Source organism: Bubalus bubalis, chromosome 7 (assembly GCF_019923935.1).
Source record: "Bubalus bubalis isolate 160015118507 breed Murrah chromosome 7, NDDB_SH_1, whole genome shotgun sequence".
NCBI classification, from domain to species: Eukaryota; Metazoa; Chordata; class Mammalia; order Artiodactyla; family Bovidae; genus Bubalus; species Bubalus bubalis.
Genome location: NC_059163.1, coordinates 23,889,513 through 23,905,932, shown reverse-complemented (window position 1 = coordinate 23,905,932; position 16,420 = coordinate 23,889,513). Strand labels below are relative to the sequence as shown.

At 36.3% G+C, this 16,420-nt stretch overlaps 1 protein-coding gene across 4 annotated transcripts in view; it reads left to right on the top strand.

Moving 5' to 3' along the window:
- BMP2K (BMP2 inducible kinase) overlaps positions 1–16,420 on the top strand; it is a 117,243-nt gene that overhangs the window by 78,996 nt on the left and 21,827 nt on the right. For all 4 annotated transcript variants that reach the window (XM_006053743.4, XM_044945742.2, XM_044945741.2 and 1 more), the window contains exons 10-14: positions 3,965–4,125; positions 8,431–8,615; positions 9,719–9,817; positions 10,617–10,801; positions 11,558–11,715. In XM_006053743.4, the coding sequence (XP_006053805.3) occupies positions 3,965–4,125; positions 8,431–8,615; positions 9,719–9,817; positions 10,617–10,801; positions 11,558–11,715 (788 nt within the window). The remainder of the gene's footprint in view (positions 1–3,964; positions 4,126–8,430; positions 8,616–9,718; positions 9,818–10,616; positions 10,802–11,557; positions 11,716–16,420) is intronic.

Sequence of the window (16,420 nt, the reverse complement as noted above, 5' to 3'; positions counted from 1 at the left end):
CACAAAGAAAAAGAAGCAGTGTATTTCTAAGGAGTTCATAATCAAGTGAAGATACACCAGCAAACAGTTAACAATTTGCAGGTGATCAGGCAGCTGTGAGAGTGGAGGAAGGGAAAGACTGGGCACAGAGGACAGGAGCACAGGGGAATCCTTTCCCTGGGGGTGGGAGTTGCTAAACTCTTTCTTGAAGGATGAATAGTCTAGTCACTTGGAGTAATGGGTAGGAAGCTATGACAGGCAGACCTTTCAGGTGAGAATAGCCTTTGTGAAGCTGCAAGACTGGAGCATAATAAGGGCACATCTATAGGAGGTTGGGAAATGAAGCTGAGGAGGTAGGTGAATGTCAGTCATGAGCAACTTTATTCTGAGAAGTTTGGATTTTGGCGCTTAGGCAGGTGAATTTTCAACCTTATAATCAGTTTGCTATTTGGAACTTGGTTGTGAGATGTGTTAGAAATAATCTGCTATTTGTAAATTGTTGAAATATCCATTGGGAATGACTTTAAAAAAGATATAGCATCACTCTAAAACTGTTATCTTCATTCATTTGAATTTAAAATACTCTTGAGTAAGAGACAAAGGAGTAAAGTTACATCTAACTTACAGGGAGGGATCCAGCACGATTGACTGTCTTACTCATGATATAGCTGGAGTTAACAGCTGCTGTTATAGTTGAATGGTCATTATGAATTATTGTCAGACTTGTCAGCTAGTTTTATTGTTGTCTTTTAAAATAATTATTTTGTCAATGATTAAATCTTTAATTAAGTATAAATTTTTTAAAAAGCATGAGTCAGTTGAAAAATAATGCTTTGAATGTCTTTTCACCATGACATAAGCTATAGCTATATAGTTACAAACAAATGAAATAGTTAACAAAAATTCACAGTGCTATTCATAGTATGTTAAACTATATATTATGTATATTAAATAATTGGGTTCATTGATCCTTACTGGTCAATAATATAAATTTACTTTTTATTGATAGTATCAGTAAAGAACTTGAAAAATTATAAATGGTAAAAAATTAATCTTTTTTTTTCCATGTAAAAGGCATTATTCCAATGAGGGGAAGAAGGGGAGTCCTTAAATAGCCAGTGTTATTTACATGTTTTAAAACTTTTATGAAGTTTTAAAACCTTTATCTGCCTGCCCTACCTTCAATCTGTGAACTTTTTGTTTTACTTCTTAAAAGTTCCTTTCCATCCCCCCAAATTTGCATCTGCTCTAGGGACTGTTACACATGTGAAACTTACATGATTTGTTTCTTCAGGATGGCAGGGTTGAGAATCACTGTCCTGGGCAGATGGAAACACTGAAGGATTTTAAGAGAAGAGAGAGTTTATATTTTAGGAAGATTGTTCAGGTTAGTGAGCAGGAAAGAAAAGAAAGCAAAACAAAACAAAAAATCAGCTCTGTGTCAGCTACAATAGTGCAAATGAGGTTGTATAGCAGTGTTGATACCAGTAATTACCCAGTTTTTCATTTCAGTTAAATTTGTATTTTCACTTTGCCTAATTCATCTAGGCATTTTCTTCCCATTTTTTTCACAGGCTGCTTAATGTCTTTTACTATCTGATGAAGTCGTATTTATTTTTGTACCTCCAGTTCTCACCTGAGCCTTCTCTAGCCAAGTTAGGTTAAAGGTAGAATAACTCCTCTGTCGAACTCTTGACATTACTAGTGTTAGTGCTAATTATTTTTTCTGTGTTTTATTTTCATGAACATGTGCCATATCTTCCTAGGTAGACTGTAAATTCTTTGAAGACTGGGTACTGTCATGTTTGCAGGGTATCAGTAACAGTGATTGTATAATAGATACTGGTGCATTCAGTTCAGTTCAGTCTCTGAGTCGTATCCGACTCTTTGCTACCCCATGAATTGCAGCACGCCAGGCCTCCCTGTCTATCACCAACTCCCGGAGTTCACTCAAACTCATGTCCATCGAGTCGGTGATGCCATCCAGCCATCTCATCCTCTGGTGTCCCCTTCTCCTCCTGCCCCCAATCCCTCCCAGCATCAGAGTCTTTTCCGGTGAGTCAACTCTTCTCATGAGGTGGCCAAAGTACTAGAATTTCAGCTTTAGCGCCAGTCCTTCCAAAGAACACCCAGGACGGATCTCCTTTAGAATGGACTGGTTGGATCTCCTTGCAGTCCAAGGGACTCTCAAGAGTCTTCTCCAACACCACAGTTCAAAAGCATCAATTCTTTGAATTAGGGAAATAAATTAGGCAACGCTAGACTAAACAATTGAGCCACCAGGGAAGTCTGCACAGCTTTTCGATGTGGTTTTTAGAGGTTTGCTGTGCTTGTGTGTGTTGTGAATCCTCTGTGGAGTGATTTATAATAAAATAAGAACAAGGCAGGATGAGGCTTTGCCTATACTACCCCTGAATAAAGAATGGTTAGACAAATGGAAAGACTGTATATAATATTTCCACCAGATTGCTTGAGTTTAGAGAGTATAGCATCAGCTTTAGTGCCTGCCACATCCATAATTTGAACTCAATAAATACTTGTTTAGATTAAATGAGATAATCGGTTATATGCACATATGATCTTTTATTGCCTTAAGTTTAGTTCAGTTTTCATTGTATCATCTGCATTCCATCTAAAACATAAATACTATTTTCAGAAAACTGTCCGTATGCAATGTATTTCTATGATTTTCCAAAGTCTTTCTATTCAATTTCACTTCCTTTCTTTCTGAGAAGATAGTTGTTGACAGGGCTCCCTCTTGTGGTGTCTACAGATAGAGGAGAAAACGACAAATCTGTGCAGTAGACAGATCTATAGGTCTGTTAAGGTAGACAGGGGAGAAGGCAATGGCAACCCACTCCAGTACTCTTGCCTGGAAAATCCCATGGATGGAGGAGCCTTGCAGGCTGCAGTCCATGGGGTCGCGAAGAGTCGGACATGACTGAGCGACTTCACTTTCACTTTCCACTTTCATGCATTGGAGAAGGAAATGGCAACCCACTCCAGTGTTCTTGCCTGGAGAATCCTAGGGACGGCGGAGCCTGGTGGGCTGCCGTCCATGGGGTTGCACAGAGTCGGACACGACTGAAGTGACTTAGCTTAGTAAGGTAGACAGGACTTTCTCTACATGCCGCAGATGTCTACTTGACGAATCATACATAACGCAGAAATTTTAAGTGTCATGTCATTTGAAAATGTGCTAAGGGGAACTTGGTAAAGAGATTTTATTGCAGTCCTTTTGAAAAGTGAACTTAGACCTATTAAAAAGTATGAGTTTTTGTATTGAATTTATAAAAAGCAGAGTTGATAACTATGTAAGTTAAACATTTTTTGTGGCTTTTTTTGAAAGAGAAGTGTCTTCTCAGATTATATGTAGTGTTTCCTGATTTCCATTTGACCACTCAAATCTGTGACCTAAACTAGGTCCTAGTGTGAAAACTTTTATATAATTTCCATTCAGTGTTTTAAGTCAAGCAACGATAAAGATTCAAAAAGATGAAGGTGAGCCGGTAGCTCCACCTGTTACAAGTTTTGGTTTCTTTTGTTTTATGTGCCCTAGGGCATATTCCTTCTTTCTTAGGCCGAGTCCAAGCTAAGGAAGACTGTTACTTGTTGTTTATTTTTATTTTTCTGACTGGTTTAGAAAGTTGGCTCTCAATTTTGTCTAAAACCTTACTGAGAAGGCTTCTGTGTGTTTATTTTACCTCCTTAAGAGCAATCCTGTAGTCTTTTTTTCTGCCAGCTTCAGTGGCAGACTATGAGTGGAAGCAATCTGGTTTGAGGAAGTTGGTTCATTTTATTTAATTTACTTCTTATCTTTATTAACATTTAATATTTGATAATGAGACTTAGGAAGAAGCCAAGAGGACTAACATGATCATCAATAATAATAAATATGCATCTGCTGAAATAGATGCTTCATAGAACAAATAGTAAGTTAGAAATAATCCCAGTATTTGGAATGACATGTCCTCTTCTGTTGTAGAATAACAGACACCATTGGACCAACAGAAACCTCAATTGCACCAAGGCAAAGACCAAAGGCCAATTCTTCTACTGCCACTCCCAGTGTGCTGACCATTCAAAGTTCAGCAACACCTGTTAAAGTCCCTGCTCCCGGTGAATTCGGTAATCACAGACCAAAAGGTAATACAGCCCTGCCATCCTCGTCCCCTTTATAGTTGATTTACATAAACCTTTTATGGCTTGGTTACCTAGCAGTGTAAATTATTGGCAGACTTATTGTGAAGCAGGTATATTACATAGTACTTTAAGAAACATAAAGCTACTAATGTGTAATAAACTCTGTTAGTTATTTTCCTAATGTTCTCAGCAACGTTAAGTTACTGGCAGTATAAAAGTATGGTACAAAAAGCTTACAACTTGCTCATCCCTGGAGTCATCATCAACTAGTAGGGTTTGAAGTTGATACTCAAGTTCAAGAGTATAGAAAATTCTGTGTTATATTGGAAAGGAAGAATTTGAAACTCTAGCCTTACAAAGCATTTGTGTAAAATTGTTTTCAACCAGTATGTTTTAAATTAGGATACTCTTAACAGGCTTCCCAGGTGGTGCAGTGGTAAAGAGTCTGCTTGCCAGTGCAGGAGATGCAGAAGATGTGGATTCAATCCCTGGGTTGGGAAGATCTGCTGGAGTAGGAAATGGCAACCCACTGTAGTATCCTTGCCTGGAAAATTCCATGGACAGAGGAGCCTGAAAGGCTGCAGTCCATGAGGTTGCAGAGTCGAGCATGACTAAACCACTGAACACTCACACACAGTGGTTAAAAACCCATGTGTGGAGTCTCATGAACCCGAATTTCAGTCCTGTATCTTCTATTTTTTAGTAATATGTATTATGAAAATATAGGATTGCTGTGAAGATTAAGTGACTGCTCATTGTAATGCTTGCCATGTAATATGTCCTTCAGAAATGTTCACTATTAACTATTACTACTACTACTAAGTAAAATATACGCTCAAGAAGACAGTGTATTACCTGATGTAACATATGCCTGTGGTGATCAGGTATACCCGACGGAGGAATATTCTATTGAAAAGGGAAAATAGGGAAATACGAAGTCTTTATGTCTAATTCCCGTTTTACCATTTCTTAGCCTCACTGTTGTCTCTTCTGTAAAATGGGAAAACAGCTATTCTGTTTTAAAGAGTAAATAACAAGGTGTATTGTATCTTGGAAAATTCTGTTTCATAGTAAGCATTCAGTGTTAATTTCCCTTTTTATACCTTTCTGGGTTAGGGATGCCACCTATCCTTTATTTCAGCCCTTCAGCCAGAGACCACTAGGAACACACTTATATTTGAATAAATTTTATTACTCAGATACCCTGGAAATCTGTGGGAGTATCTCAGTAAGAAGGTATCTGAAAAGACTTATGAAAGGGTTTGGGCTTGTTTTTGGTAATTTGGGGGAGGTAGGGATATAATATCATTATGTAGAAGGAGAAATGGAAAAGCCTCATTTGGAAATGAAGCAGCATTCAGTCATATTGGCCAGGATTGAGAGAAGTTTGGTCATTTTTGTGATTTGGACAATGTTCCTGATTTTGCCAGTGTTGAGACATGCTTATGGAGTGGGCTTGTCGTGATCCATCACTGTCACGGGATAGCCTTGTCTCATGCTGGTGTTCTGTAAAGCTGTTCACATTTATCAGGAGAATCCTCCATGCAGGGGTGTCAGGCCTGTCTCCCCATGTCAGGGGCAGTACTTCTTCTTCTTACATGCTTCCAGTTTAAGTTGGGAAGAAAAAAACCCCTTCCCCCATATGTATACATCTCTTAAGATTTCTTTTCCCATTAAATCTTACATAAAAGTAACACATGATTAAAATTAAAAAAAAATTCATACAAAGAAGTAATATTCAGAAAACTGTAGATATCTCCGTTCTTTTTCTTCCTGGAGTAGACTAGCAACAGTTTGGTGTACCTCCTCCCAGTCCTTTTTGTTTTTGCATGTATAAACACAGATATAAATAATTCATGTTGGGTTAAATACAAATGCATTCATACTCGATATAGTTCTCTACAGCTTGATTTTTTTTTAAACTTAATATGCTTTGCGGGGGCCTCCCAGGTGGCTCAGTGGTAAAGAATCTGCCTGCCAATACAGGAGACATGGGTTTGATTCTAGGATTGGGAAGATCCCCTGGAGAAAGAAATGGCAACCCACTCCAGTATTCTTGCTTGGGAAATCCCATGGACGGAGGATCCTGGCCAACTATAGTCCATGGGGTCACAGAAGAGTGGGACATGACTTAGAGATTCAGTAACAACAATAAACTTTGGAGAGCTATGCATAAATCTGTATGCATAGTGTGTAGAGCTTCCTTGTATTTTTATAAACACTTTTAAGAATAATTTAAAAGGAACATGCATAGTCTTATAATTTTAAGAGTTGTTTTTCAGTCATGTCTGACTCCTTGTGACCCCATGGACTGCAGCATGGCAGGCTTCCCCGTCCTTCACTGTCTCCCAGAGCTTGCTCAAACCCATGTCCATCGAGTCGGTGATGCCACCCAACCATCTTGTCCTCTGTCGTCCCCTCCTCCTGCCTTCAGTCTTTCCCAGCATCAGGGTCTTTTCTAATGAGTTGGCGCTTTGCATCAAGTGGCCAAACGTGCATACAGGTTCCTTGTATTTTATAAACATTTTCAAGAATAATTAAAAGAAACATGCATTTTCTTATAATTGAAAGAGTTCAGTTCATTTCAGTTCAGTCGCTCAGTCATGTCCGACTCTTTGCGACCCCATTGCCTGCAGCACGCCAGGCCTCCCTGTCCATCACCAACTCCTAGAGTCCACCCAAACCCATGTCCATTGAGTCTGTGATGCCATCCAACCATCTCATCCTCTGTCGTCCCCTTATCCTCCTGCCTTCAAATTTTCCCAGCATCAGGGTCTTTTCTAATGAGTCAGCTCTTTGCATCAGGTGACCAAAGTATTGGAGTTTCAGCTTCAACATCAGTCCTTCCAGTGAACACCCAGGACTGATCTCCTTTAGGATGGACTGCTTGGATCTCCTTGCAGTCCAAGGGACTCTCAAGAGTCTTCTCCAGCACCACAGTTCAAAAGCATGAATTCTTCGGCGCTCAGCTTTCTTCACAGTCCAACTCTCACATCCATACATGACCACTGGAAAAACCATAGCCTTGACTAGACGGAACTTTGTTAACAAAGTAATGTCTCTGCTTTTGAATATGCTATCTAGGTTTGTCATAACTTTTCTTTAGAAGAGTTAGAAATAGTCATAAAACTATCTTCATAGAGATGCTGTAGTTAAGGCCTGTGGAGGTTTGAAGACTTTAACATTGATGAGAAAGAGTTCTTCTCTTTCTCCTTGCATGCTCCCTCCTTTTCCCCCTTAGGATTAAATAGTCACATATGAATTTACAGTAACTTGTTGGAAGAGAATATCGAAATTATCGTCATTTCCTCTTTTGAAGTTGTGTATTTCATCCTCTTTAGGTTATTTCCGAAGTTTATTTGCAGGGTTTTCCTGTGGTACAGTTTATAAAGCTTATAAATAAATGCCTGTTTAGGAGCCAGTGTTAGTAGACTTTTCTACAGTAGCATTTAATTTTGAATATCTGTTATTTAAAAAGTTCTTCAGGGTGCTAAAATAAATAATAAGACTTCACCCCATCTCTCAGGGGTACTAGTTAGGAAATAGCCATGTAAACAGTTAATGTGTGCAGTGCTGAAATAAATGTTATAAAACCAAGTGGAAGCTTTAGATGAAAGAACAAGGAGGAGAGATTTGAGATAAATTTTAAAGGATAACAACAGTTGCAGTGTGTGGAAACTGGCATTTTGGTTAGAGAATCCTGTCAGCAAACATGCAGACTCAGGATGCAGACTCAGACTCATCATACAGTTGAGAAATGTGGAACATTTCAAACTGGCCTGGCTGGTGTGTCCATGGAGAGAGTGGAAAATGACATGTTTCTAAGATAGTGACTTGTTCATGAGTTTGTAACTGTCCAAATTAACTTTCATGAATTCTTTTGCTATAGTAAATAATCTGTTTAGACTACATTCTTATGGAAGTTTCTATAAAATAGGGATATAATGCCTTGGTTAATGACTACTGAAATGAGTGTTTTGAAATCCAACCATTGTATTGAAATCATGAGTATTTTTCATTTTTACTCCATGAAATGGAGTATATTTGCTTTGCAGTGTTGTATTAGTTTCTGCTGTGCAACGAGGTGAATCAACTCTACCTATACATATATCAGCCCTTTTTTGGACGTCCTTCTCATTTAGGTCACCACAGAACATTGAGCAGAGTTCCCTGTGCTATACAGTAGGTTCTCATTAGTTATCTGTTTTATACGTGATAGTGTATATATTTCAGTTCCAATTTTCCTATCCATCCTACCCCCTTGAGATCATGATTATATTCATATAAGTTTTTGAAAAACTCTTTTAGGACCACTGAAACCTGGAAATGGCCCTGAGATTTTACTGGGTCAGGGGCCCACTCAGCAGCCTCCACAGCAGCATCGAGTCCTTCAGCAGCTACAGCAGGGAGACTGGAGACTGCAGCAGCTTCATCTGCAGCACCGCCATCCTCACCAGCAGCAGCAGCTTCTTCAGGATGCTTATATGCAGCAGGTGATTCTGTTACTTGAGATGCAGAAGTATCTGTATCTTTTGTATATATAGCTTCTATAGCTGTGAGATTCTTGCCAATTGTAAAAAGCAGTGAATTCCCTTTCGTATCATGGGTACATTGAACGGTGGACTGAAGTAAATAGTTTGCTCAGTTTCCTGCTTATTAAAGAAAATGCATTTTATTTGCATTCTGTGAGATACTTCAGAATGCTCTGTGGAAATAGGCTGCATTTTGGCTTTATGAAGCAAAGAATGTTCACCCAGTCATTTGGCACCACAAATAAGTACTGCAATTTATGATGAGTAGTATCTTTTGAGTTATGTTTTGAGTTCATATATATATATATAGACTAATAATGTTGTTGAAAAGGTGGTATTAGGCTTTCAGAGGTAGCATTGTCTTGGGTTCTTGTTTTTATTTTTATGTTTTTCTTTTTTTGCCTGTGTTGGGTTATGTGTGTGTTATGTATGTGTGTAGGTGTATGGGGGTCAGCATTTAGAAGGGACATAGAAAAAAATGACCTTAATTTCTGTTTTGTCCTTTGCCTCATCAGAACCTGCAGATTTCTAGTGTCACTAAGCTATTTTAAATTAATGGCTGTTGTTATCATCCCTCTATCATTTCCTGAACTATTTTTGAGCCAATTGTATGCATAACACGTCTTATGGGTGTACTCGTGGTCTGCTCTTGACTGATAGACCCAGAGTGAAGAGGAGTTAAATAGGGGTGCCATTGGATGGCCAGAAGATATCATTGAAGGGGAGACAGAGGAGAGTGGGAAATTACCGTTATAATTCCTGCAGACAAATCACTTCAGGGGTCTTCATCAACTAGTAAATGGGTTCAGGTTTCTTCCAGACATCCTTAAACTGTGCTGGAAATTGCTTTTAGTGGAATCTATTATGTTGCATTGATAATTTTGAAACCAGTTCCAATAAGCAGATGTAAGTTCCAGTCACTTACTGATTATAGGTATTTCACATTAGTGTTTGACTGTTGAATACCCAAGTCATTGTTATGGTAGGATCAATACTTCAAAATAAAAGGCTATGGGACAAAAGTGGCATGAGTAATATTATTGAATTTGTTTTTCAAATTGTAGTATCAGCATGCAGTGCAGCAGCAACAGATGCTTCAGCAGCAGTTGTTAATGCATTCGGTGTATCAGCCACAACCTTCTGCATCACAATATCCTGCAATGGTAAGCGTTACATAACTTTCAGAGGTTGCTTTTGGAGTATACACTCCAGTGTTGGAATTCACAGTGTGAATAGTATTTTCTAGAATTTAATAATTCAGAATTAACTCAAGTTAATTAATGAACATATATTTTATCAAAGCCAGTTATGTATGCTCAAGCAGTTTTACATTGGGTTGAACCTGGATTTGGCAGATCATAATTGATGGATAGTATTTTTCTCTTATCTCATAGTATAAGGAGATGACTGCTTACCCAGGATATCTTGTCATATGTTTCTTTCATTTGACAAATGTCTATTGAATAAAAAAAGTAAGGAAGGAAGCCCAAAGGAAAATTACATTTGCTTCAGAGAAATAGTTTGACCTTTTTTTATAGCAACCACCATACCAAGTGACTTTAAACTACTGTATTGTTTTTTTCTTAAACTATTTAAAGGAGAATTTTTGAATCCTGCTAGGTGAGCCTAACTTTCCAGTTTCTTAAAAATTGAGGTATAATTGACATAAGATTATGTCAGTTTCAGGTAGATAATGTAATAATTTGTTGTGTGTCTATATTACAGAATGATCACTACAATAAGTCCAGTTAAACAGCTTCTTAAATAGATTTATTTTACCTTGTTGTAGTGTTCTGCAGAAGCTGCTCCTTCAGATAAAAGTTGATTTTCCAGTTTCTGATTTGTTGCCAGTGTTACAAGGAAGGAGTGAAGTGAATAGGGGCACTGAAGTAAATCGGTGCGCTGCTGATGGTGCTCAGTGCCCTTGGGCGTTGTTTTGTGTGATGGCATGTTTTGTTTCAGATGCAGCAGTATCAGCAGGCTTTCTTGCAGCAGCAGATGCTCGCTCAGCATCCGCAGTCTCAACCACAGGCATCACCAGAGTATCTCACCTCCCCTCAAGAGTTCTCCCCAGCCTTAGTGTCCTACTCTTCATCACTTCCAGCTCAGGTTGGACCCATGATGGACTCCTCTTATAGTGCCAATAGGCAAGTATTTTTCCACTGAATACAAAGGAAATCATTGTGGGAATGGGTGTTATCATGGAGTTGGAGTCATTTCATCAATTCAAGTGGCTCCTGAATTTGGAGCCCATCTTTTTTTCGAGTTCCCCCTTTTCTCTTACTAGTCCTCTCCTCTGGTCCCTGTGCATCTCTGTCCTCCTTTCCATTTTCATCTGTTAATTCTGCTAACTGCTATCTGCAGATAAGGCTTAGCAACATCCAGCAGCATTTAAGGCTAAGAAAAGGAAAAGGAAAACTGTTGTCAAAAGCAAAGCTATTGTGGTGTCTCAGCACAACCAGGGCATAAAATCACTTTATTCAGTAGTGATTTTAGAGTGGTACTGTTTGTTATGGCAGCTGATTTTCACTTTAAAGTTTATTCACTATGATAATAATAGTTAATATTTATTGAAGGCTTATTTATTTATGTTCTCTTTGCTTTACATGTATTAAATCATTTAATCTTCTCAGTAACCCTATGAGGTAGATACTGCTTCTTCTGTTTCACAGATGAGGAAGTTGAGACCTACAGAGGTCAAGGAACTTGCCCAAGGGTGAACAGCTAGTGACCTTTATGGAGGTGATTCAAATCCCATGTGGTCCCTCTCCCAATGCATGTCCTTATCTACCACCTCCATCATAATAAAATGATCTGCTTTATCAAGTATTTATAAAGTATGAACCAGGACACTTAAAATTTTTCAGTTATAATTTTTTTTCGTCTTTTAATTTTTACTCTAGGTCAATTGCTGGTAAAGAAGCAGTTGCAAATATGACAAATCAGAAGAACATCAGTAACCCACCTGATATGTCAGGGTGGAATCCTTTTGGAGAGGACAATTTCTCCAAGTTAACAGAAGAGGAACTGTTGGACAGAGAATTTGACCTTCTCAGATCAAGTAAGGGACACTTGAAGGCTTATTTTGCTTCACAGTAAAATAACAGCTCTGTAATTATTCAGCAAGGCCAAAGACTGTTTTGGGATGGTAAAGAGAAAATTCTTTTTGTGCATTTGAGGGCAAAATTCAGGCCATCTTCTTTTACATATACTATCATACTATCTTGTGTGCATTAGAAATCAGTTGCTTGATGGTAGCTATTAAACCTAAGATTACTGATAATATGTTGATTCCTAACACTTAAATACTGTATATCTTTGAATGTTAATTCAGAAACCTCCAAAAAATGGAAAGTTAATGTTCAAATAAAAAGGGAGACATTAGTATCTTGCCTTACTAATCATTTTGCAGCTCTGTTTTCTTGCACACTCATTAGAAGATTTTGTGGGTCTGAGATGCCCTTTGAAAGTGCCTGAAAGAAAACATGGGCTACTACATTATGTTAATGTTTTGTAATGCCCTTTGAATGAGTGGTGACATAAAAGGGCTGCTTTGTTATCCTGGTATGGCAAAAGTGAAATAAATTCTTTTCCATCTTATATCAGATATCTCAATGTTTTTACTTGCAGTCATTGCCTTTTATTAAACTACCTAATACATTTGTCAAACCTCACCATACATATTTTAGAAATTATTTTTTGGAAAAGAGATGGTGTGGAGTGTTTTGAGGAGCTTGCGAAACAGTAGTGAAAACTCACTCCTGAAATTTTAATTATCAGTTCTCTGAGTCTTGGGTGTGTGTGTGCGCATGAGTGCCTGTGCCAAGTGTTTTTCCCCATTTTGCATGTGAAAAGGTCATTAGTTACAGTTCCTAGTTTCTATTTTGTTTTCGGTAGCTGGTCTTACGAGAACATTTATTAGGTGAAGTACTTTGTTTCAAATTGATATATATTTTATGTTAAAGTTTATAAATACCCTGAATTCATGTAAGAATAGTTGTTTGGAATTTAAATTTGTATTTTACTTATTGGTTATATGATTATGAAAAATTAAATTGATTAAATACAGATATAAAAATGAGTTCTGAGCCTTTAATAAAGGTTTGTTAACTTTGGTAAAACCAATTTACATTTTTTCATTAAAAAAATTATTTTTAAACCACAACATTTTTTGTTTGGCATTTTTCCTACAATTTATGTTGAGTTGGCTAAAAAGCAAGGTTTTTAAAAAAGAAAAGTATCTCTTTCCTTTAGAGAGATGGTAGGGAGATATAGGGGGTAACCAATCATTGTAATTTATAGGATTATTTTTAAAGCAAAAGATAAAATTAAAGTATTCATTTTAATGTATTCTAAGCAGGATAGTAATAAAGGTTTGCTAAATCAGTATTTTCTGCTCTTTGGGTGAAAACTCATGTCCACACTGTTTTAAAAACATCAATCAGTTTATGGAATGGGTAAAGTATTCACATTATTCTATACCTTATAAAAATGTTATTCTAAGCTCCCTAGAATTTATGATAACACCAAGTGTTATTTTGCAAAGGCAGGATTGGCATACAGATATATTAACACCAAGTGTTACTTTGCAAAGGCAGGAATGGCATACAGATATATACTTCATAAAAATTGGATTTAGCTTGTAAAACTCTTAACCAGCTAAATATTTGCTTTCAAACTTTAAGGTCTGCTCACATGTGTAATTTGTGTTTGTATTTGTATACACATGTGTATGCCAAAGAGAGAGTTCACTGCAGTATTAGTTATGAAAAGATATTAGGTTCCAAATGAAAGTGCAGGAGGAACTTTATCTAAAGGTCAGACTTGGAAACAACTCAGCCATTTGGAAAACCACCTAGATGGTTCCTGAGCTATTGAACTCATTGTCACAAGGATGATTTACTTAAGTTAGCACATAGCAGCAGAAAGCATGAATTCTGATACCTGGCCATGCCATTTAACTAGGTGTCACTCTGTAAAGTCACTTAACTGCTGTTCACTTGCTCATTTATAAACTGGTTATAATGATGCTTATCTCATAGGGTTGTCAAGAAGGTTCAATAGTCTTTCAAGAGTCTTGGCACTCCATAAATGCCACTTCCACTTTTTTTACCTTCTGTGTAAGTCTTTGGGGTCTTATTTCTGAGGTTATTTTTCTATAAAAAGCATTTAAAAATTATATCTAAGCTGTCAGGTTTCTAAGCTGGCAATTAAAAAAACAAATGGAAGGGGTTTTGTGGGCAAACATGTCAACAGCAGAAGTGATCTATGACAGCATGGAAAGAGATTGAATTCTCCAGGCAAGAATATTGGAGTGTGTTGCCATTCCCTTCTCCAGGGGATCTTCCCAGCCCAGGGATCTAACCTAGGTCTTCTCCATTGCAGACAGATTCTTTACCAACTGAGCCACCAGGGAAGCTTCTAATAATTGATAGGCACAGTAATGGGCTTCAAAAAAAGTGAAATGTCTTTAATAAAGTTTATGAAGAAATCAGTTATGTATAGAACATAGTTTAGAAAGATTTCCTCCCACATTTGACTCAATTGTAAAGCTGAGTCATCATTAGCACTCCTTTCACTCACAAGCAATAAGGTATCTAATATTTGATCTACTTGATAAGACTTAAATTACACAGATGGATCTCTTCTAGAACCTTGAGTTTCAATACACTAATGGTGTAGTGGAAATTGATTGTTGGTCATTACTGGTTGGTTCCTCTGTCTCTATCAACATTTTCCAAATTGAAGAAATAAATTACCAATGAATGTGAAATACCAAATTTATCTTTTTTATTAGCACAGATATTTATCAACAATTTTTCAAAGTCTTTTTAAAGACTTTACATTTGGCTTATGAAAGCTTTCCAGTGAGAAACTGAATACTTTTATGTTTGGACCTTAAAAATACTGGCATTGCCCATATAATGATTGTTCAGAATAAAACATTGCCATTTGAAGTTTTATTTTTAAAATAGTATGTGGTTATTTATTTAAAAAAAAAAAAGAAAAAAGATGTACTGTCTAGAAAATACTTGTATTTTGCAGGCAGTAATTCTAAAACTTTGAGATATTACAATTCTAAGATATTAGTAATTGGTAATTTAAAAACCCATTTTTAAATCATTTTTAAGAAAACAGTGGAATCCAGCTGGCCAAGGGAGTTAACATAAAATATGAGTCAAATCTTCTTGCTTTTGCTTTCAGTATAACAGTATTTATGGTTTGGAATTTTTAACCTGTTCCTATTTAAGACCAAAATATTACATTGAAATTAAGCGTTATTAATAAAGCTAGTCTCAATATTTTTTTTTAAATTTAAACTTGTATTTTTCATGGTATTTTGTATCAAAACATTCAGATTCATATGTTAACTTTAGAAATCTAATTGTCATAATCTTTAATACATTAAGCACTAATTAGAATATGGGTGTTTGCTTTGGGAAAATTTAACTTGCCTTTGAATAGTCGTGTAGCTCTACAACATTAATTAAAAGTAACACTTGATGATATTTTCTTGTTTATGGATTTATTCTTTATTTCTGTTTAAAATTGCATCAAACTAACTAAAAGGAAGAGTTGAAAAAACTAAAGTCTTTGGCTCTTTTGCATATTCTACTGAATGTGCATTTTTTTTCTCTGAAGCCACAGTATGAAGTAGATATTAATATCAGTATATAAAGTTAGTTTGTGGTAAAACATTAACTCTCACCATTTTAACCTGATTCAGACCTATTGCTGTTCTTTTCGGGCAGAATAACAGAACTTTTCAGGCATACTAGAGCAGTGTCAAAGTATCAGATGATGCCTCTACTTTTAAATGTTAGTCTTTAACCTTTTGGCTGTTCAAGCCATTATCCATCCATATAAGCTGTTGAATTAACTTTTTAGAGTATATTCATTTTTCTGATGATATTATGGAATATAATTTGATTCTAAAATTTTAAAATTGTCTGTTTTTGCCATCTGTATCTATTAAAATTCTTGAAAAAATGCTGTCTTCATTCAGTACAAATATTTTGGGAAGGCAGGAAGAGGTAAGTTACAAATCAAGCTTAAGTTTTACTCTAATGAAAAGAAAACAATTCAGAAAAAGAAAACAAAAGTTCTTTGAAAATGGAGCTTAAATACATTTTAGGGGTGACTGCATTTGAAAATTAACTCTGCATACCATTTCATTAGTTTTTATTTATGCGTAGTTGTGCCCTGGGATTCAGATTATCATGTGAACTTTAGAAATCTAAATGATTAAAAAAAAAATCCTTCTTGGAAAAATTTATCCTATTTTATGGAACAATGAGAACATGATTCACTTGATAGTGAGTTTATTCTGCTTCCTGTTTTGAAATAATTGGATACATGAACTTTGTACAGAACAGTATCTTCACATTTTTAATTGTGGGGACCCCATATATAAAAAATATTATTCCTACATGGTAACCTTTATATTTTTTCATAGTACAAACAGCATTTGTTACTGATTTCCTGAATTAAGGATACAATGACTATTTTGAAAAAGAACATCTAAATTGAATTGTCATTGCTTTCCATTTCTATATTGGATTTGAAAATAACCTCTTGAGTTTTGAAAGTTTTATTTGTACATAAATCAGTTGTCAGGTTTGTTGCCTTAAAATATTAGTGTTTCATTCAAAATTTTAAGTAAAAATTTAAACAACCTGAAGTTTCATGTGAATATTAATAGACTTAGTTTTAGCCATAAAACTGAAAATTATATCATAAAGATGTTCCAAGGATCAGTTATCCAT